A 22167-nucleotide genomic window follows, 5' to 3' on the forward strand; every position below is an offset into this window, starting at 1 on the left:
ATTTTAACGTATTGTGATTTTTTAAGAATTCATTTGTTAGAAATGTAATATAAAATAGGTTAAGTTTTGTTATTAGTCCATGTACTTTGTAAAAGTTATAGATTTAGTCCTTGTAGTTTTAGTTGATCATTTTAGTCTTTGTACTTTTCAAGTTGGTCACTTTTAGTCCCAATACTTTTTAATTTTTGAAAATTTAGTCTCGACATGAATAATAGTAATTAAATCTGTTTGATTAAATTTAATTCATACAGTTATATATTTAATCCATTTTCTAGAATTAGATCATTATAAGTCCCTATACTTTTCAAATTTTGAAATTTTAGTCTTATCGCAAATTATAGTCGTTAGTCCATTAACTGAATTTTTAGTGAGTAATATGTGAAAATAATAAACCGACATGGTATTACACATGATAACATGTCTGGCACATCATGTCTTAGAAATAGTAGAATTTTATTTAATGAATTTAACAGTTACTATTTGGTGAGGATTGCAATTTTAACCTTTGAAAAGTATAATGACTAAAAATGACTAAATAAAAATATAGGGATTAAATCCACAACTTGACAAAAATTGACAAAAAATATAAAATTGAGGACTAAAAATATTATTTAAATCCACAACTTGACAAAAATTGACAAAAAATATAAAAATTGAGGACTAAAAATTTTATTATACCAACTAAAAAAATTGCCAGAGCGGAGTGAGAACAACAATTTCGAAATGTTTAATGATTAAATTGTAACTTATTTTAATTAAGTGACCAAAAATAGAACATACCCATAATTTAGTGACTAATGTTAGCTTACCCTCAATTTTATTTAATTTATTTTCCCATTTTGTCTCGTGAGCAAAGTTTTTAAAGCATGTGCTCAGTAAACTGATCTTCTGCACCCTACTTCCAGTCTTTTGGTAGTTTATACTTAACATCAACAAAAGATATGAGATCTGAGTGAAAATTTAATTTTCGTAAATCTCTCCTTTTCTGGTACTCGTTTCTTCTTCTTCTTCTTCTTCTTCTTCTTCTTCTTCTGCTATTATCCAAAGCGCAGATTTTAATTTTACTTCAACAATGGCCGATGAACCTTTGCCCTCTCGCTGGTCTTTTCTGGTACTCGATCTCTTTCTCTCATTTTTCCTGTTTGATTGCAGTAACGAATTTGACAATGAAAACTCACTGAACTGAACTGCATGAAGTTTATTTGACTTGCTTCTATTGACTTTACTCTTCTTTAATAAAAATTTACTCATTTCTTTAGCTTAAATTGCTTTGGATTTTATAAACTTCTTTTTGTTGTTGTTGCTTCCTTTTCTTTATGCTCTTTGAATTTGTGAACCGTGATCTAACTGTATGAAGCAATGTAGAGAAGAATAAGGGGAAAAGAGAGAGAGAGAGTAAAGTTCAAAGCATTTTATTGAAGTGATAATATGATTATTTACTGGATTTTAAAATGTTCTACGATGCCAAGTTTGGGAGGAAGAGATTAGCTGAGCCACAAGATGATCAAGCTGCCGATGCGCCCGTCTCCAATGGCACTGATTCGAATGTGACCTCTAATGGAAACCATTCTGTCAAGAACACGTCTGAAATGGCTATTTACGAGCAGTACCGAAAACAGGTATATTTTTTTAGCTTTTTAAATGTAAAAAAAAAAGGAAGCATTTTTGTGTATTTCTTAATTGTTTTGCTTCTTTATTGTTCTGTATTGTCTTGAGGATGCGAACGGGGTGCACTCTAATGGTGCGGTGTCTAATGGATTTGATTCAAGACCGTATGTTCATTTCTTCCTCTGATTCGCAACATAATAAATTTGTTTATTTACACTTTAGAATATGTATATTTCTCAACATTGATAACTCCGATTAACATTCTTATGGTTAATGAGAATCAAGAATAATTCTCCAGTTCTTCAGAAAATGACGATTTTGATGTTTCCGTTTCTTTTGTCAAGGCAAAAGTCTCTTCTTCCTGCTTTTGAAACTGCAGAAATGCGTGCTTTAGGGGAGAGTTTGAGTAGGTAATTATAAAAACCAGGAACTTCATTGGTGGTAGAAATGAAGTTTTAGCTCTAGTGGTTTATTCTTTGACATTAAAAATTTTGTCTACTTCATATCATCTTACATCATCCCTTTCAGGGACATTGTTCGAGGAAATCCAGATGTTAAGTGGGAAAGCATAAAGGGGTTAGAGAGCGCTAAACGTTTGCTTAAAGAAGCTGTCGTTATGCCAATAAAATATCCCAAGTAAGTGTTTTTATTCTTAGAAAAGGAGTCATCTGTTTTTTCTCGACTGCTTGATTATTTTTTCTGAGTCTATAATAATCTGTCATTTTGTGAATTTTTGTTATCTGTGTTGTATTTAAACCTACCATTGTGCAGTTTTCCCATTATTTAAGTTTCATTTTGTCATATGAAGTGAATAAAGTGGGCAACGTGTTTGCCCAATTGAGTAGAAATTTTTCATAAGAAAATTTTCAAGGCACTCTGTGCGTGAATCCTACATTTAGCGTAAAGCTTAATAGAACTGCAAAGGGCTACAACTTCCATTCTATTACAATGTTATCAAGTTGGTAAGATTCCAAAGCTGGTACTCTCAAAAGTACAAGGAATAATTCTTTTAATTGTTTTATCTTGATTGAAAAGAAAAGCAGATGTGGGACTTTGGAGGGCTTAAATCCTACCTAAGTTAGTTCTCTTGAAAGTGGACGGAGTGTATTACCAAGAGATTCAAACTTCTTTTCATAATGTATAGCTGTTCACCTTTATAATATTAGTTCTTTTGCTGCTTCCCTCTTACATACTTGAGAGTTGAGATCAATGAAAATATTCTGTAAAGCACCATGGGGGCTTTTGTCTTGTGTATTTGTTTCAGTAAATGTTGACGAATCATTCAATAATCTTTTACAAAGAACTTTGAAGCTTCCATTTCTCAATTGGAATGATCTCTTGTAGGTACTTTACAGGTCTTCTTTCACCATGGAAGGGTATTCTCCTTTTTGGCCCCCCAGGGACGGGAAAGGTCTGTATTTCTTCGATTGTTTCCAATAAATTGATTTTTTCTTATACAACCCATCTTCATAATACAGTAGAAATGCAAGATATTTGGTTAATATGAAAGAAACATATCTTCCATAATCACAATTCAAAGTAGGTCGCAATCGCCTCAATGTTGGAAGAAAAAAATATTCATCTGGGAAGATTTTGCTATATCTTAGTAGTGTTTATATTTGATGTTAGTTTCGATTTGAATCACCGATGTGGTTGCAGACAATGCTAGCAAAGGCTGTTGCAACTGAATGCAAGACAACATTTTTCAATATTTCAGCATCATCTGTAGTCAGCAAATGGCGTGGTATGTTAAGCACATGATTTCCAATATCTTATTTGATTTGTAGAGGGACTTGGTCCTAGGTATGAAATTTATATAGAATTGTCTCCAAAATGGAAATGGCAAGATATCATTTTATACTCTGCTCCATTGTAATTTCTTACTTAGAAGCAGAGGAAAAGATACTATTGTTTTAAGTTCTTTGATAAGCTATTGAAGATCATGATATCAATATGAAGCAAAGGACCTGTCTGAACACAACCCAATAACTTTAAGTGATTCTGGGAAGGATTGGTCAGTTATCTCTAACTGTGGGGCTTATAACATTTCAGGTGATTCTGAGAAGTTAATAAAAGTACTTTTTGACCTAGCTAGGCATCATGCACCGTCTACCATATTTCTTGATGAAATTGATGCCATTATAAGTCAGCGTGGAGGTGAAGGGCGCAGCGAGCATGAAGCAAGTAGACGTTTGAAAACGGAGCTACTTATACAGGTGATGTCTGTTTTCAAGATGTGTCCTTACTTTTACAGGGATAAATATCAAGCACATCATTTAGATACCTTGTAGCACTATCACTGGTTATTTTAGTCAGAAATCTTGCACTCTAGAATCAAGAGACAAACATCTGGAGAAACTAAGCTATAAGCTTGTTATATTTCAACTGTATTCTCAAAAATCTGATCGGTAGTATTTAATTGCAGATGGATGGTTTGACGCGGTCAGACGAGCTCGTGTTTGTCTTGGCAGCAACAAATCTCCCCTGGGAATTGGATGCAGCCATGCTCCGTCGTCTTGAGAAGCGTGTATCCTTTGACACTTAAATTTATCATAAATTTTGGAAGCAAATATTAATAATTAGCCTAAAGGGTCCTCAATATACATAATTTCGAATGGATAAAGAAATTTACTCACAGAACCATTCGCAGCACTAACTTTTATGGCAACATAATCACATTGTGCTGTAAAACATCACAGCATCTTCTACAAGATTAACCGTCCATTCTTTGAAGTTCAAGCCATGCTATTGATAAAGCAGTTGCCTTTAACCGCATTAAAAAACAGATCCTTGTTCCACTCCCAGAACCAGAAGCAAGAAGAGCAATGTTTGAAGAACTTCTGCCCGAGCAGCATGGTGAGAAAGCTCTTCCTTATGATACATTAGTGGAAAGGTCAGAAGGTTATTCGGGTTCAGATGTTCGATTAGTCTGCAAAGAAGCAGCCATGCAACCTTTGAGACGTTTAATGACAGTCCTTGAAAGTAGCCTGGAACAATTGCCCGACAATGGTACGTTTTTCTTATATTTTAACTAAAATATTTCATTAAACAAGATAAAATCACTCGAATTTTTAATGTTAATAATTGAACCACTCAAAAGCTGGTTTTTGGTTTGCAGAGCTGCCTAAGGTTGGGCCAATTACATCTGATGATATAGAAATTGCCTTGAAGAACACAAGACCATCAGCTCATTTACATGCTCATCGCTACGAGAAGTTCAATACAGACTATGGCAGTCAAATACTGGGATGATGGCTGCCACCGCCAAGATACTTCTTAATTTTCCAGATTTTCTAGTCTTATTAATGCCTACTACTTAGTACTTGGAGTGAGTTTAGACTACGGAAACTAGAAGATTACTCATTCACAAATAATATGTCCGAGAAACATTGGTTAAACATAGAGTAAGAAATCCAACTATTTCCAAATTTCAATTATACTTTATGGCAAGAGCAAAAATATCCTGAAACAAATCTTTCTGCAACTTCAATACAAGTTCAAACAAAAAAGCATAAAAAATTGGACCATTGTGCTAATACCCAAAACGAACCGCATTTCATCTCAGTTTTCAAATGGGATTCAACGATAACCCTTCAAAGGATCATTTGTTTTGCCAGATCTTGCATCAGTCCATCCTTTAGCAATTGTTCTTTTCATTTCCTCATCTCCTTCCTTGTGCATGTTCTGTAATTTACACATTTGAACGTCGTTAAAACCGGCACTAATTAGACATTACAACTTTGTAATAATTCATGAAATAAAATAACCTTCAAGTCCATGATTCCAGCCATGGGATCTCTCTCTTTATCCAATTTTGGCTTCAGCTGTGAAACAGAGAGAGGATATTATTATCATAGCTTAATAGCAAACGAAGCATGATAAGTAAGCTTCAATCATGGTAATCTAGGTAATTTATGCTATTATTATTATTATTACTAATTTCAAACTATGTATTTCATTATTATTTATTTAATGTTATTTTTAAAAGCATAAATATATTTTAAAAACTTAATTTCCGCACATATAGCTATGTGATAAAATTGGTAAGAAAAATTATTTTATGCACACTAATAGAATTACAAAAACTCCGTAAACCGACGTAAAGGTTGTGATGTACCCTTTTACTGTATCAACCATAACATCACCAATGGATAGAGAGATTTGAAATTCTTTTGGCAAGAAATGGATTGGATTGGATTGCAACAACAAGAATTAAAGGGTATTATTTTAAGAAATCAATGTGGAAGAAAGTATCAACGAAAGTTGCGTCAACATGAACACGTCAAAGCTTTAGAACTCGTTGACAAATTGAAGACAAATTGAAGTAAACATAAAGACAGATTCAGAAACCAAACCAATTGAACCCACCATGACAATGATTGAAGTCTACCAAACAAAAGCTGAAATTTTGACAAAAGCACCATCAATTTTTTTTTTGGTTCATAAACCACGACAGATTATTTCACTCAAAGCTTGAGCGGAAAAGAGCCAACCCGCATTAAGGATATCACAGTTACATGCATATTCGCATGATGGAACCTTTAAGAAACCTAGCAGTACTGTTCTTAACAAAGACAATAATAACTCCTAAAATAAGCTCCTTACGTCCATAAAAGTACCAAAATATAAGCTGCTACGTGTAGAATTGAGAGGAAGAAACCATCTCAATCAAGTCCATCTCTTTCCTTTCATCTGAAGAAGACTGCTCCGAGAGGAGGTTAGTGTTCACGTTGCCATTGTAGTAGCCGTGGTCATTTGGAAATGAGGAAGTGGTGGCTCCATTCAAGAGGCGAGACAAGTAGAGATCGGAAAACAAATAGGTGGTTCGAGGTTCGTTGTTTGGCTCCTGAATAGAAGAAGAGAAGCTAAAGCGAGTATCAGCAAATGTGAGGCAGTCAATGGTGGATGAACCTTTGCTCAAGTTATGATCAACAACATGGACGGACTTGAACACCTCAGTTGGATTTCCGGTTTGGGAATAATCAAGGGAGAGATGAATAGTATTGTTGTTATTTGCAAAGAAGTTTTGCATGAACATAAGTTCATCATCATATGTTTAAGCAACCAAAGGGTGAGAATCATCGGATTCGGATGGTTCAGGGAGGAAATAATTGAATTGAGTTGACAAGTCTTCAGAGAAGGTGGAGCTAGAAGGGGTGGCGGAAGTGGTGGAACTGTTGGTTGGGGTATTCAGATTTTGGCTTCGAATGTAGTCTTGAAGAATAGAGGATTGAGGTTTGCCATTTTGCTTATCATTTTGTTTGTTCTTCTTCCTTGAGTTTTGCCTCCTTTTTGTAGCATTCCAATGGTTTTTTATGGCATTTTCAGTTCTTCCAGGGATGACCTTTGCAATCTCAGCCCACCGGTTCCCAACTTTGGCATGAGCTTCAATTAGGATCCTATCTTCTTCTTCACTCCAGCTATCTTTCTGCAACAATGACATCTCACGTAACAACAGAATATGAGGCAATGACGATTTTATTTCCAAAACAATAATACACACATATATATACATACATATGCGAGCGTATAATTATTATAGAATAAATACAATTTTTTTTTAAGAAAAAGAGAGTTAATTTTGTTATCGAAAGACTAAAAGGGAAGCCTTTTTTTTAATGACGAAATTACTTCTTTGTTAGCTTAAAAAAGTTTCCAAATTTCACATGAAAATCAACACTGAGCTAAAGTTTTAAAGTTAAAACTGCAAAGGTGGAACAAATGAGGGGAAGATACATGCGGAGAAACGGCTACTGAAACCCCAGCCGTATGTTTTGCATGTCAAGGTAATTATAGTCATACATAAAAACAAAACCCCTTTAGACCTTTCCAACTCAAGAATTAACGACACATTATTGAAGATGGGGGAAAGGAGTTTTTTTTACTCTTTTTTCTTTTTTAAAGTCATGAAAGAAAACCCTAAATATATATAAATGGAGGAAATATAGTAGTAGATAGCTATATATCCTCCAGGGTTAGATCTTTTTTGTGTCGTAAATGGGTGTCTTTAGCATATATTTCGGGCATGATGAGATGCACAGACTTCAAGACAAAATTAATATCAGTTAAGACAAAGTCCCAGGATTTTGTTTCTTAGTCAACTTTAATACTAATATTCATGAAAAACATCCAAGTTTGTAGATTCCGGGTAATCTGTATTTTGAAGAATGGATATGGAGACAACAAAACCAGGTAAAGTAATGAATAACCTCTGTTTGATTTCATCATTCAAAGAAGATATATATAGTAAAGTATAAAACATGGAAACATAGAGAAACCTTGATATCAGGGCGCAAATGATTATGCCACCTCTCTCGACACTGTTTTCCGGCTCTACCAACCAAACTCTCTGCAATCTGTGCCCATTTCCTTACTCCATATTGCTTCACCAATCTTTTCAGTTTCCTATAAATAGATAATATATATCAACCGTAAGAAAAAACCTAGAAAAAAACCATTAAAGAAGAAGAAAAACAAAATCTAATTCTTATAAAAGAAAATGAATAAAATCCATTGTTTTATATATCACCTGTCTTCATCATCTGTCCATTGACCCTTGATCAAAGCTGCAGAAGCAACTTTCTTGTTTCTCCTCACTACCCCTTTAGGGAAATCACCTTTCATTGATGCCTTCATTTCCGTGTTAGGGTTTTTATCCTCTGTCAAAGCGAGGATCTCACCATCTACAAAAAGTCCATCAAGGAAGCTTTCCTCAAGGTTAGTTTGCCTTGGTAAATAGCCACCAATTGCATCACTGGGGAAGGAGAAACCCCGGAGCAAAGCATCAGCAGTTGAACCAAGCATTGTTCCTTTGTTGATCTTCACATTGTTTTGTATTGAATACGGCCGCTGATGAGCAGCCTGAGAATGAGATGAGAGGCTTTGAGTTTGACCCCATAAAAACCTGTCTATAGCAGATAATGGAGGACTGGACTTATATAGGGAAGGCTTACAATTATAATTGCACAGTAAATTCCCATAACCAAAAGCTACCCTTCTCCCTCTTACTTCTTCCATGAAAAGTGACCTAAACCAAAATATTTAAAAAGGAAGAGAAAGAAAATCCCATGACAAGAGCTTAAAACTGAAGAGAATATAGCTTATTTAGCTTAAAGCAAGGCTTGAGAAAGGGCACACGTTGAAATAAGATAACTCCTTAGCTTCCTCTCTCAGACAAAATTGTTAAAGGAGAGAGAGAGATGGAGAGATTAGTGGGTTCGTTATTAAACCGAAAATTAATTGCATAATTAATTATTTAATCAATCATTTCTTTTTTTCTCTTAAATTTTTTGCAAAATGCTTTTTGATGTTTCCGTTTCTTTTGTCAAGGCAAAGATCTCTTCTTCCAGCTTTTGAAACTGCAGAAATGCCTGCTTTAAGGGAGAGTTTGAGAAGGGGGGTGGAAGATGTGGCTTATATATGTATATTTCTCAACACTAATAACTCCGATTATTAACATTCTTATGGTTACTTAGAATCAAGATTTGATTCTCCAGTTCTTCAGAAAATGTTTCCGTTTCTTGCCCTTCCTGATTTTGAAACTGCAGATATACGTGCTTCAGGGGAGAGTTTGAGTAGGTAGTTATAAAAACCATGAACTTCATTGGTGGTAGAAATGAAGTTTTAGCTCTACTGGTTTATTCTTTGACATTGAAATTTTTGTCTACTTCATATCCCTTTTAATATAAAGATTACCCGGTAGGTGACAAAAGTGTTTGCTTGAGTCAAAAAAAAAAAAAAAAACAAAACCAGAAAGCAGACGTCTGGGATGGATTTAGAGAATATGTGAGACCAAAGTAGGCCCATGAAAGTAAGAAGCCAATGATCCATAACTTATAAAACCCATATTAGAATGACTCTCCATGTAATAGATGGAAGATTCAACCTCTATAATTTGTTTTTTAATTTTACTCATTTAATAATAATTTCTACGAATTTGAGTAAAAAGGACAGAATTTAGGTGTTGAAGGATCAATATTTGATAATGGGGGATTTAGAAAAAGAGAGCTCCAATGAACTCAGGTATGTGAGAAGAACAAAGATGTACAGACAAATAGAATTTATGGGTACTTTTTAAATAAAATCAGCTTTTTGAGCATCATTAGGAATAAATAAAGTTACTGTAGCAATTGTTGAGAGTACTATGTACAGAGCCGAATATATTAAATATCGGTTAAATAATTTAATAAAAAATATTAATTAAAAATTAAAGATAAATCATAAATGTCTACTGGCTATTGAGTTCTACTGCCTTGAGGTTTGGCTAATTACACCTGATGATATAGAAATTGCCTTGAAGAACACAAGACCATCAGCTCATTCACATGCTCATCGCTACGAGAAGTTCAATACAGACTATGGCAGTCAAATACTGGGATGACGGCTGCCGCCGCCAAGATAGTTCTTAATTTTCCAGATTTTCTAGTCTTATCAATGCCGACTTAGTACTTGGAGTGAGTTTAGACCACGCAAACTAGAACATGTCCGACAAACATTGGTTTAACATAAAGAAAGAAATCCAACTATCTCCACATTTCAATTATACTTTTTATAGCAAGAACAAAAGTATCCAGAAACAAATCTTTCTGCAACTTCAGTACAAGTTCAAACAAAAAAGCATAGAAACAAGACCATTGTGCTAAATACCCGAAACGAACCGCATTTCATCTCAGTTTTCAAATGGGATTCAACGATAACCCTTCAAAGGATCATTTGTTTTGCCAGATCTTGCATCAGTCCATGCTTTAGCAATTGTTCTTTTCATTTCCTCATCTCCTTCCTCGTACATGTTCTGTATTTTACACATTTGAATGTCGTTAAAACCGGCATTAATTAGACATTACAACTTTGTAATAATTCATGAAATAAACCTAACCTTCATCAAGTCCATGATTCCAGCCATGGGATCTCTCTCTTTATCCAAATTTGGTTTCAGCTGTGAAAAAAAGAAGGTACTATTAGCATAGTTTAATAGTAAACGAAGCATGATAAGTAAGCTTTAATCATGGTAATCTAGGTAATTACCTTGTCCTCTTTGTAGTGCAGGTCAGTCCAATTCCCTTTAGAAGCTTTGAACAATGTGATGATGACTCTTGTTGGCTTAACCATCACCTTGCACTTCTCTGGTTCAATTTCCTTGTTCAATTTTGGAACAGCACATCTGTAGTTTTTGCCTTGAACGTCATGGAATTTAACATCGAATGACATTGGCTTGAACTCTGTCTGAATTTTTTCCTGTTCAACTCCTTCCAGAGAGACATATATCTATCATATAAACACAACATTAGCCAAAAAAATAAAAGTTGAGATTACTGCTCATAAGTTTGAAGACAAATCTAAGAAGCTACTAACTATGGGTGTTATGAAGCTGAGATTAAGTCGAAACTTGAGACACAAAACTCAGTCTAGTTTCACTTTTAAAGTTCGAATTCGACTTGAAATAATAATCGATCTCACTGGATTAAACCTTTCTTATCAACACATATTTCAAGCTAATTAGGGGTGTTATCAAGCCAAGCTCGAGTTGAAAGTCTCAAAAGTTTAAGCTTGTTTCACTTTCTAAGTTCAAATTCGATATGAAGTAATAATCGAACACAAATAGCATACCGCTAACCTCGTCTTAGAGAACATAATTTATGGTGCCAAAATCCAATGATGAAACAAATAAATAATAGATTTCTGCTTAGATGAGAAATGAAAATTTTTCTAAATCCCTAAGAACATAAATTCCATACCTTGACTTTATCGTTATCTTGATCCCAGCTGAAGGAGGCAAGTGTAACATAACTCAGTGCAGGGTTAACTGGAGTCTTAACTGAGGTTGAAATGGGAGTTGGAATTTGTGGAGCAGTAACAGGAGAAGCCCCATTTTCATTCTCTTTCAAGGTCTGCATCTCAATAACTCATTAGAACAACAACATAAAAAAACACCATTGAATTTCAAAGTAGGAAAAATAAGAAAACTTAAATTCCCACAAAAGATCCTCTAAAAAACTGGGAAAAAGTAAGAAATTATCAGACTAGCTATAGTGGCTTCAACAAGAACACTTGAATAAAAAAAAATAAGGACACCCCATTTAATCTAAAACATTAAAATTTCAATATTCAAGAAAAAAAAATACCTTCTCCAAGTTGCGAATCTCAGAGGAAATAAGAGATAGAGTGCGTGGTCTCTTTGCGATGCTTTGAAGCTGCCTAAGCTCTTCCAAATCCAACGTCAATTCTTCTGCCATTTTTCCTTAAAATCACTTCTCTTTGGGCCTTTTCTCTTCTCTTCTTTTTTCTTTAATCGGAGGGATTTAAGCTAAACGATTATGCGAGGCTGTAAGTACTAGAACCTTCCAGTTTGGAAGTTTTGGAATTTTCAAGAACATGGTTTTTTTTTTTTAATATTTATTAGGGCTTTGGAAAAAGGAAAGAATTTTCTTTTGGGCTCAGTCCAGTGATTCTTGGTCCAAAAGGTTATGAAATTCGGGTTTTAAACCCAATTTCTACATTAACAGTGTGAAAACGAATTAACCCTCATTTTCTGTCTTGTTCTTTGAATGTACAATTGCGTAAACGGATGAAAAACAGATTATTTATATAAAAAATTGGATTTGGGTATATATCTATTATAATCTCAATTCACAAAGACTAATGAATCACGTGAATCAGGACATGCAAAGCGCAGTCGAATGCTGGAAAAAGAAATGATTAAAATCAGAATGGGTTTAACGTTGATAGCTTAGAATATAGTAAACGCTGCTGTCCTTCAAGATCTGAATCATATATTAACTATGTTATCATCTACCGTTCTATTCTAAATAGAAAAATAAATAAATAACAAGAATGGGTACTGTACAGTGAAGATGGTGATTTAATGTACCTCGTTAAGAAGGAAGAAAAAACAATCTCAAGTGATCACAGAAAAGTTGACTTTCTAGAGCAGCAATATGTGGAAGCTGGAGATAGCTGAAGGCAATGGTCCATGGCTGCTTAGCACTAACAATTTCGTCGGCAGACAGATTTGGAAGTTCGACAATGAAGCTTCCTCAATATCAAAAGGACAAGGAACCCAAACCCAATATTTTCAACCCAATTTCAACTCACATCGGCATCGTGTTAGACCAAGCAGCGACATGCTTAAGAATTTTCAGGTCAAGTTTCTTAGCTTCCCATGTGTTCGGTATTTTGCTTACATCAAACTGTTCTTCTTACTATTAGTCTTGATTGAAAATACAGCTGATCAAAGAAAACAACGTAGATTTAAGCATTGAACCAGTGAGATTTGAAGAAGATGAAGAAGTGAAAAATGAAAAAGCCGAAATTGCTTTAAGGAAAGCATTTCGATTCCTTTCAGCTACCCAAGCTTGTGATGGACATTGGCCTTCAGAAAATTCAGGCCCATTGTTTTGCTTACCTCCTTTGGTATGTTTTAAAAGTACAGTAGCCATTGGAAAATGGTCAAATTCTTGGTTCTTACGGCTTTTAAGACTTTCTTTTTTTCAGGTTATGGTGTTGTACCTTACTGGAACAACTGATATAGTTCTATCTTCAGAACACAAGAGGGAGATTCTACGTTATATTTATAATCATCAAGTAATAAATTTATGAAACATTTCTGTAAATGAAAATCGTCTTTAATTTGTTGGAGATACTTAGTAGTCCTACTTTTTTTGGGGTTCACCTGGCCAGAATAAAGATGGAGGATGGGGTTTCCATATAGAAGGACATAGCATCATGATGAACACGACCCTGAATTATGTTGCTCTCCGTTTGCTCGGGGAAGGAACTGATGGCGGCAAAGATGGAGCTGTTGAGAAGGCTCAGAATTGGATACTTGATCATGGTGGCGCAACGATGGTACCCTCATGGGGCAAAGCTTATCTTTCGGTACTAGGATTATATGAATGGTCAGGGTGCAACCCAATGCCCCCAGAACTATGGCTTCTCCCTTCATATCTTCCTTTGGGACCAGGTAAGTCCCGAACACTAACAGGAATAGTTTTAGACTGTAAAATGGATGAGAGCACCAATAATTATATCAAAAGAAAACAAAAAGCTAAACTTTTTTTTTCTTCTATAAGCTGACAGTTGATTATATATATCTTACCACAAATGTGCATTCAGCGAGGCTATGGTCTTACATGCGCAATTTTTTTGCACCATTGTCTTACTTGTATGGGAAGAAATTCGTGGGTCCGATAAGTGAGCTAATTGTGTCATTGAGGGATGAAATTTATAACCAATCATATGATACGATAGATTGGAATAAAGCTCGCCACTTGTGTTCAGAGGTTAGTATTGTTTGTAGTATTCAATGGGTTAGAGCTTCCTAAAGGCATACAAGTCTTATTTGTTTTTGTTTTGAAACTATATATATGTAGGAAGACGTGTATTTGCCATTTCCCAGGGTGCAAATTCTTCTTTGGGACTATCTTTATTACATTGTCGAGCCGGTTCTAAATTGCTGGCCGTTCTCCATGTTAAGAGAGAAAGCTCTTCAGATAGCTATGAAAGTAGTTCACTATGAGGATGAAAATACTCGATTCTTAACTCAAGGAAGCACCCAAAAGGTATCTCTATATATACTAGTAATTTCTCACTTGAACTTGAAAATTTGATCCGATCCAAACCCTGAATAACTTGAAGCCAAAATCCCCAGAATTTGGAATGACCAGAATACATAACCCAAGGAAAAACCTGACTGTCAAATTGAATGGCTTAAGCCCCAAGCAACCTGAAACGGAAACTAACTCGTACATAAAATGATCCAAAAATTTTTAAATATAAATTAACTCAATTCAAATTGAACCGATTCAAAACCAACCTGACTTGCCGAATTGATGGGTCTAGCCCTATGCCAGTGCTGACATTGGAGAAGGCCAACTGGTTCCAAAATACTGATAATCCAAAATGCTACAAAATGTAGGTTCTGAATATGATGGCCTGTTGGGCAGAGGATCCAAATCCAACTTCAGATTCACTACAATTTCACCTGGCAAGAGTTCCAGATTTCTTATGGTTAGCTGAAGATGGAATGAAAATGCAGGTTTGGTGATAAATTTGATAATAAATTTTCATTTTACAAACTGCATCTATCGAACTGCTGATTAAATTTTGCTAATTCCATTGCATTCGTGAAGTTAAACGGTGGTAGCCAGTTCTGGGATGCCGTTTTGGCTACTCAAGCAATCATCTCAAGTAATCTAACCGATGAATATGGTTCAACTCTTAGAAAAGCAAATGAGTTCATAAAAATGTCACAGGTTTCTGCCTATTTCATCCCCTAGTTTTTTTTATTTCTTAATAAACTAACCTGTATTAGATGTCTATATCAGCTGACTTTGTTTCTTGCATAGATTCTAGAAAATCCATCAGGTGACTTTCAAAGTATGCACCGCCATGCAAGTAAAGGAGGTTGGCCTTTCTCTATTCCAGATGAGGGATGGCAAACCTCAGATGGCATAGCTGAAGCTTTGAAGGTAAATTATCTCCTGCATCAAGATCTGAAAATAGAAAAAGGAAGTTACAGATTTTAAGATCCAATTATCGTACTTGTTGGATTCAATTTTTGTTGGTCTGACTTGAAATACCCGTGTCCGGTACCTGTATAATACATATCCTTACATGGATACAAGGATTGTTCCTCCAAGAAAAAAAGTTTACCATACCTGTGTAGGACGCATACCTGTGACAAAACACTCAAACCTGAGTCCAAGCATGATTCTTTGCAGGCAATACTCTTACTCTCACAGATGCCACCAGAAATCGTAGGCGAAACAATTGAAGTAGAGCGATTGTATAATGCTGTAAATGCCCTCTTGTCATTACAGGTACGAAAAAAATCTAAAAGAAAAACCTTTCTGCATATTCATGTATTCTTGGCTTTGATTTTCCATTTTCATTTGTTCTCATCAGAGCAAAAATGGTGGTTTTACTGCCTGGGAGCCAGTAAGAGGACCTCAATGGATGCAGGTAGAAGTTATCAAAATGTACATGTCCTTTTTCCAGTTCATGCTCAATTCATGCTCTGCTGCTTCATTCTATTATTCTAATCTGTATTACTCTGAATTTTCATTTTTCTTGATCTCGACATTCCTGTCCAACACGTTCAAATATGGGTATAAAGTTATAACTAATACGTCAAAACTTTTTTAAAAATTGAACATACCCATGTCCCACATTCAGACTCTAGTCCAAATAACATAGATTCTTACGCGGAGTCATTTTTTTTAAATTTGTGGAATCTTTTTCATTTTTCAGAAGATAAATCCGACTGAACTATTTGCTGCTGCAGCAATTGAGCGTGAGTATGTATCATCAGTGATTGCATTTTTATGTTATTATTGATGCATCATATTAGAAATTTTCTATAACATTAGCCATGTGGTGATCATAGGTATGTTGAATGCACTTCATCAGCCATCCAAGCTCTTATGTTGCTCTCTCATTTATATCCTCAATACCAAAAGAAAGAAATCAAAACTGCTGTGGCTAAGGCAGTACAATTTGTTGAAGGTTCACAAATGGCAGATGGTTCTTGGTGATTTTCCGTTCCTTTCTCGTAGTTGATTTTAAGAAAAATCATGAATGGATAATGGGAAAGAAAGTTAACATAGATATTTAAGCTAAGATTATCATTATTGTGTATGCAGGTATGGAAACTGGGGGATTTGCTATACATATGGCACATATTTTGCTTTAGCAGGGCTAGCAGCTGTCGGTAAGACTTGTCAGAACAGCCAAATTGTCCATAGAGCTTGTCAATTTTTGCTTTCAAAACAGCAAGAGTCTGGTGGATGGGGAGAAAGCTACTCATCATGCCCTAATATGGTAACTGTCACCTTATTCCTATGTTGCATACTCAAATCTATGTCTAAGCTAGGGAGCATGAATTATGTGAGGTTCAAGCAGATATTGCTGTAATTGTTGCTTTGTTGGACATATAATTAGCAATTTTCCTTAAGAAACAATGGTGTTTTCAAAAACAATACCGATATTTAATATTTCTAAGTGTTTTCCCCTCAATATGAACAGGAATATAGAGATTTAGCTGAAGGGAGCTGCTCACATCTTGTGCAAACTTCATGGGCAATGATGGGTCTGATTCATGCAGGACAGGTAGGGTTATGGGAAATAAATTATGCTGATATTAGTGGTTAAAGAAACATGATACCAACCCTTAAACATAAGAAATTCAAAACAAACCTCAATTCCTGCTCTGTATGTTTCTTGATAACTAGGCTGATGTCGATCCGGAACCTTTACATAAAGCAGCAAGACTATTGATTAACTCACAAATGGAAAGTGGTGAATTTCCTCAGCAGGTATGTCAGACATAAATCAGATCCTTCTAGCAAAGTAATGCATCCATTGCCAAAAGATTTGACGTCCGTTCTTATCTATTTAACTACTTTTTATTGTTCAAATTTTCATAGATAGGCCTAAATGATCAATATCTAAATCGAACACTAATTAATAGTGCTTTTCTCTAAACTACCATATTGGTTTTCACAGGAACTGACAGGGGTCTGCTTGAGGACTTGTATGATACACTATGCTGCATACAGAAATATATTCCCATTATGGGCTCTAGGCGAATATCGTAGGCATGTGCTTTTGCCTTCATAAGCGATATAGGTTCTCAGAGGATCTAGGAATTATCAGTACCGTTAATTGATGCTTACTTAGTATTTTTTTCTCTAATCAATTCAAATAGTTTTCAGCCCTTTTGGTGTTGTATATATGATTCCTCCAATAAACTTGTAAACATTATGCTGATCTCAGTAACTCAGGCTTATTTAAAGGGTATAAGAAAGAAACTAAGTGAGTAGATATTGTAAAAGGAAATACCATATTCAAGGTGTAAAACTCGCAAACAAATGAAAATATATGCATAGTTCAATTGACTTGTTTTCAGCTTTTACTCCTGATGACTTCTTTGATACGGATTACAAACCCACAACATAGATTTAAGTTCCAAGTTACAGTTCATTACTACCAAAAACAACAATGAATTCAATCCTATTGCATGAGAACTCAAAAACTGACCCGGAATTATGGTAGAAATTTGATTCAACAACATGACTCGTCCTCATGAATCTGCTATATTGTTATCAGACACCTTTGCTATTGCCAGACTGGATTGGTTTCCATCTCTCTGGACTTCGTGCAAACAGCATATTCTCAGCCTGCTATTGCAACTCTGCTCTTCATCGGTGATTTGAAACTAAGGTTTTTGTTAAACTCTCTTTCATAGCCAACAGTTCAGCCCTTTTCATCTCTGCCTCAGCTATCTCAGAACTACTCATATAACCATTGTTGCCGGGAAGTTCCATAAAAGTTGACTTCAGCTGCAAGAAACATCGGTTAAAATTGACAAATTCCATGAAACCAAGTTAGGAAATCGAATGGATACATTGCTCAATTTGTTCAATTAAAAATGAGATTATATTTGTAACTTCAACAAACTTCTTAGTAGTTCAAATTTAAGATCCTTAATTTGAACGTCTCAAATTCAAACATTTCAATTTACCTCGTTTACACTGTTCCTCAATTCTTGCACTCGAGTTCGAGTTTCCGTCAAAAACCTCTTCACATTCTCTCTAAACTCGTTCATTTCTGAAATTTTCAGTTCGTAAAACTTATCTCTCTCCTTCTCCACCTCTTCAAGCTCCTCAATCTCACTTTTCACAGCCCTAAGTTTCAACGCAATGCATTTCAGTTCAAAATTTAAACTATAAATCTACACCGCTAAACACAAATAAAAAATTTACTTCAATTTTCGAGAACTAGAATCATATTTGGCGTCGAGATTTTCGATTTCAGATTTGAGAGCAGAGATTCTAAAGTTTTGTGATGCGATCTTTTGATCAAGAAACAAGCAACTTCGTTCCATGGAACCAATACGAGCCAGTTTCGATTCCAAAACCTGAGATTTGTGCGCTTGCAGCTCTTTCTCCGCCTGTGTATTAACAAGAAGAGACACAAAATTACGACTTTCAGGCTTTGATTTTACCGGGAACCAAACAAAAAAAGAAAGTGAAGTTTAGATTTGACCAGGAGGAGCATTAGACGTTGGTTTCTAGAATGTTCCATGTGTTCTAGTCTTTCTCGAAACGCAGAGGAAAGCGCCATCATCGCCTATTGGAAAGTCCTAATGTTCTAAGTATCTTCTAAACTGCAGAGTTTAAATTTGTTTGTTTAAATAGGGGTCTAAACTTGGGTCGCTGTGCACATTGGTCCGGCCCGGTTCGAGGAGCTAAATTTGTTTGTTTGTTTGTTTCACTGCCCCTCAGTAGTTTGGTTGGACAAGCCTGTTTATTCTCCTCCTAAGTCTTTTAACTTTTGAGCTAAACATAGTAATTTTTTGAAGATAGTTGTTGATTCTTGGCAGGAAAGAGTTACTGGTGATCCTATGTTGCGTCGTCTTTTCATCAAGTTGAAAAGGTTAAAGAAGCTTTTAAGAGCTATAAGTTCTAAAGCTTTTGGTAACATTTCTTGTTGGGTGAAAGAGAAGCAAGTTGAATTAGAAAGATTGCAGTTAGCTGAGTTGAGTGAGGAAGCTATTTGTGGGGATATTGGGCAAGTACAAGTTGAACTAAAAAACCTGAAGGATGCTAAGGAAGGGTTCTTTCGGCAACAAGCTAAAGTTCTTTGGCTTAGGGACGGGAACCAAAGGTTTTTTCATAATGCAATTGCTGTTAAGAGGAATAAGTTCACTAACAAAGCCCTGTTTGATGATGCAAGGAATAAGTTGGAGACTCATGAGATGATTTCCTCTAAGATTATAGAGTTTTATAAAGGTCTCGTTGGTGCTGCTGAGTCACTAACTTTCCTGATCAATTCCTTGATGAGCTCTTTCCATGTTCTTTATCTCTGGATGCTCAAACTAAACTTATTAAGCTTGTTACAAGAGATGAAATTAAGGTTGCTATATTTGAGCAAGGGAATGACAAAGCCCCTAATCTTGATGGCTACACAGCCTTTTTCTTCAAATCAAAATGGAGCATTGTAGGTGACGACTGTCTTACTGCTGTTCAACATTTTCTCAATACTATAGAGTTATTAACTGCTTTTAATGCCACTATTATTACTTTGGTTCCTAAATGTGAGAATTCAAGTCATATCAAGGAGTTTAGGCCTATTTCTTGTTGTAGTTCTGTCTACAAGTGTATTTCTAAGGTTTTTGTGAATAGGATTACTCGGTATTTGCCTGAGTTAATTTCTAAGAGTAAGAGAGCTTTCATAAAGGGTAGAAATATTGTTGACAATACTTTGCTGGCTCATGAGTTTATGAGGGGGTATTGTAGAAAGCACATTTCTCTTAGATGCACTCTTATGGTGGATCTTCAGAAGGCCTTCGATTCTTTGAGCTGGGAATTTATTTTATCTGTTTAAGAGCTATGGGGTTTCCTACACAGTTGGTTCAATGGATTTCTCTATGCATCACTTCTCCTAGATTTTCTATCTCTCTTAATGGTGGTCCCAATAGTTTCTTTAGAGGGAGAAGGGGAATCAGGCAGGGACTGTCTCCCTACCTCTTTGTTATTGTCTGGGCTTCTTGAAGTGGCAGCCAAGCATAGAGCCTTCAAGTATCATCCAAAGTATCTTAGAATGCAACTTTCACACTTATCTTTTGCAAATGACCTTCTTATATTTGCAAAAGGTAATGTTGATTCTGTTGTGAGCATTTGGTGCATTTTGCAAGAGTTTTATTGATTCTCTGATCTACAACTCAATGCTTCTAAGAGTGAGTTGTTTGTTGCTAGTGTGTCTGAAGAGAAACTGGGGGTAATGACAAGTATCATTGGTTCCAAGATTCTCAAATTACTTGTGAGGTATCTGGAAGTGCCTCTTGTGTCTAGGAAGTTGTCTTTTTCTGATTGCGGTCCTTTGATTGATAAAATTTTGGCTAAGGTTAATGGTTGGTCCACTAGACATTTGAGTTATGCTGGTAGGCTTCAACTCATCAAAGCTGTTCTTTTTAGTATTCAAGCTTACTGGTGCATGCGATTCTTTTGCCCAAAGCTGTCCTTAAAAAGGTTTCTCAGATTTGTGCTAGATTCTTTTGGGAGGTAGGGACTGTGCTGCAACAGGTGCAAGAGTTTTTTGGCAACTGATATGTTCTCCTAAGTCAGAAAGAGGATTAGGTTTGAAAAACCTAAAGTGTGGAATAGGGCTTGTATTTTGTAGCAAGTTTGGAGTATTCTTGCTGAAGAAGGCTCTCTTTGCATTGCGTGGATCAAAGAGTACATTTTGAAGGGGAGAAGCTTTTGGGATATCAGTCCTAATTCTGTTAGTAGTTGGAATTGGAGAAGAATGCTCAAATTGAAGGAAGTAGCCGCTTGTAATGTCCATAATTTCCCCGTTGATATTGTAAAATTATGGGAGGAATTAGAGTGAAAGGTAGGAAAGTTTTTTGGCATAGGCTACTATGGTTCCCACTGCATATCCCTAAACACTATTATCGCTTGGATGACAATACTTAACAGACTTCCCACTAGAGACTGTTTAGTTTCTATGGGTCTTATTGTTGATGCTTGTTTACTCTGCTCCAGGTTTTCCCTAGAAGTCGTATTTCTTCGAATGTGGATTCTCTAAGAAGGTTTGGAAACTAGAATTGCAACTATGCAATGTTCTATATGTTCGTAGAACTGTAGGTTCTTGGAATCAGGAATTAACTTGGGCATTATCTAAGTTGAAAGGAATATTTTTTATTGTTGCAGTCTTGAATTTCGCCTAGAATGCTTGTGTAAAGTTTATATTTATAAACATAAAAACTATAAATATTTATAATAAATTTAATTAATATTAATTGATTTATTGCATAAATCGAAATTTTTATTTATTCTACTATTAATAATTCTAATAGTGTCATCTCATTTTTAGAGGAGGCGTCATCTCCTTCATAATTATATTATTTTTTAAAAAAAATCTCACTAGAGATAATTACGTATAACTCCTCTACAACCCATAAATAAGAGAATAATACGTTTTAGCGTACTCGAACCTACGTTCGCTTACATTAACAACAATATTTATATCAATCGAATTAAGACTCAATCGGCATGATTATACTATTATTAAATTTACTAATTATACGCAAACATTTTATTCAGATGTTATATATATTCTTAGAACTCAAGCTTACTCAAGCTTTTTGTTTTCAAAGGAAAAAAATATACTCATGACCATTATTTAACTATGTAGGCATTAATATTATTATTTGTATTTATGACCAGAAGTATAAAAAAAAATTATTCAACTCAGTAATCAATTTGGTTGAATTTGTCACTGTTAAATTGGAATTAGAATGAAGTCAAGGGGATTCCGCCGCTTCTTGGACAAATGGTATAATTCCTTTTTAGTACTTCTTAAACATTACTAATTTAAGTTTTAATATTTTTTAGCTGTTGTTTAAATGACAAAATTGCATATTAGCTCCTTTCATAAATTAACAGTTTAGTTTAATACTTTCTAGCCACTGGTTAAGGGCTAGTTTAATATTACTTTTAAGAAGTGCTTTGGAAAAGTTGATTTAAGATTTAAGTATTTAGTATTGCTGTCAAGAGG

At 35.1% G+C, this 22167-nt stretch overlaps 7 protein-coding genes across 9 annotated transcripts; 3 read left to right on the forward strand and 4 right to left on the reverse strand.

Annotated features, from left to right (window-relative positions):
• Positions 1-846: 846 nt before the first annotated feature.
• LOC107942574 (katanin p60 ATPase-containing subunit A-like 2) lies at positions 847-5042 on the forward strand. 2 transcript variants are annotated; one of them, XM_016876273.2, is made up of 11 exons: positions 847-1111; positions 1470-1619; positions 1717-1772; positions 1953-2018; positions 2137-2244; positions 2953-3019; positions 3268-3352; positions 3661-3824; positions 4034-4135; positions 4395-4617; positions 4727-5042. In XM_016876273.2, the coding sequence occupies exons 1-11, from the start codon at positions 1073-1075 to the stop codon at positions 4858-4860; spliced, it is 1194 nt and encodes a 397-aa protein (XP_016731762.2). In that variant the 5' UTR covers positions 847-1072; the 3' UTR covers positions 4861-5042. The 2 variants fall into 2 exon arrangements, with proteins under 2 accessions (XP_016731762.2, XP_040935544.1); XM_041079610.1 differs by lacking the exons at positions 847-1111; positions 1717-1772.
• On the reverse strand, positions 5018-8797 carry LOC107942576 (transcription factor MYB119). 2 transcript variants are annotated; one of them, XR_005903683.1, is made up of 5 exons: positions 8138-8797; positions 7887-8013; positions 6214-7036; positions 5376-5432; positions 5018-5292 (listed from the first exon to the last, which is right to left on the reverse strand). XR_005903683.1 is itself a non-coding variant. In XM_016876274.2 (3 exons), the coding sequence occupies exons 1-3, from the start codon at positions 8623-8625 to the stop codon at positions 6665-6667; spliced, it is 987 nt and encodes a 328-aa protein (XP_016731763.1). In that variant the 5' UTR covers positions 8626-8797; the 3' UTR covers positions 5992-6664. The 2 variants fall into 2 exon arrangements, 1 of the variants encoding a protein (XP_016731763.1); XM_016876274.2 differs by lacking the exons at positions 5018-5292; positions 5376-5432 and having other exon boundaries at positions 5992-7036.
• LOC107942575 (uncharacterized) lies at positions 5188-6640 on the reverse strand. The gene is made up of 3 exons (XM_041079379.1): positions 6269-6640; positions 5376-5432; positions 5188-5292 (listed from the first exon to the last, which is right to left on the reverse strand). Exons 1-3 carry the CDS (start codon positions 6638-6640, stop codon positions 5188-5190), a joined length of 534 nt encoding a protein of 177 aa, XP_040935313.1.
• Positions 8798-10135: 1338 nt separating the features above from the next.
• Positions 10136-12282, reverse strand: LOC107942586 (calcyclin-binding protein). The gene is made up of 5 exons (XM_016876281.2): positions 11730-12282; positions 11343-11495; positions 10633-10872; positions 10484-10543; positions 10136-10399 (listed from the first exon to the last, which is right to left on the reverse strand). The coding sequence occupies exons 1-5, from the start codon at positions 11838-11840 to the stop codon at positions 10295-10297; spliced, it is 669 nt and encodes a 222-aa protein (XP_016731770.1). The 5' UTR covers positions 11841-12282; the 3' UTR covers positions 10136-10294.
• An 87-nt stretch (positions 12283-12369) lies between these two features.
• On the forward strand, positions 12370-17518 carry LOC107942585 (beta-amyrin synthase). Its single transcript, XM_016876280.2, has 17 exons — positions 12370-12746; positions 12832-13017; positions 13099-13188; positions 13285-13567; positions 13720-13886; positions 13977-14165; positions 14522-14641; positions 14736-14858; positions 14952-15074; positions 15327-15425; positions 15511-15567; positions 15856-15902; positions 15992-16135; positions 16248-16425; positions 16630-16713; positions 16836-16919; positions 17110-17518. The coding sequence occupies exons 1-17, from the start codon at positions 12543-12545 to the stop codon at positions 17221-17223; spliced, it is 2292 nt and encodes a 763-aa protein (XP_016731769.1). The 5' UTR covers positions 12370-12542; the 3' UTR covers positions 17224-17518.
• LOC107942587 (uncharacterized) lies at positions 17428-18764 on the reverse strand. Its single transcript, XM_016876282.2, has 4 exons — positions 18652-18764; positions 18369-18556; positions 18128-18290; positions 17428-17945 (listed from the first exon to the last, which is right to left on the reverse strand). The coding sequence occupies exons 1-4, from the start codon at positions 18730-18732 to the stop codon at positions 17805-17807; spliced, it is 573 nt and encodes a 190-aa protein (XP_016731771.1). The 5' UTR covers positions 18733-18764; the 3' UTR covers positions 17428-17804.
• Positions 18765-19009: 245 nt separating this feature from the next.
• LOC107942582 (uncharacterized) lies at positions 19010-21212 on the forward strand. The gene is made up of 7 exons (XM_016876279.1): positions 19010-19402; positions 19498-19895; positions 20016-20260; positions 20375-20511; positions 20583-20690; positions 20788-20970; positions 21153-21212. Exons 1-7 carry the CDS (start codon positions 19010-19012, stop codon positions 21210-21212), a joined length of 1524 nt encoding a protein of 507 aa, XP_016731768.1.
• The last annotated feature ends 955 nt before the right edge of the window (positions 21213-22167 follow it).

Source organism: Gossypium hirsutum, chromosome A10 (assembly GCF_007990345.1).
Source record: "Gossypium hirsutum isolate 1008001.06 chromosome A10, Gossypium_hirsutum_v2.1, whole genome shotgun sequence".
Taxonomy (NCBI): Eukaryota; Viridiplantae; Streptophyta; class Magnoliopsida; order Malvales; family Malvaceae; genus Gossypium; species Gossypium hirsutum.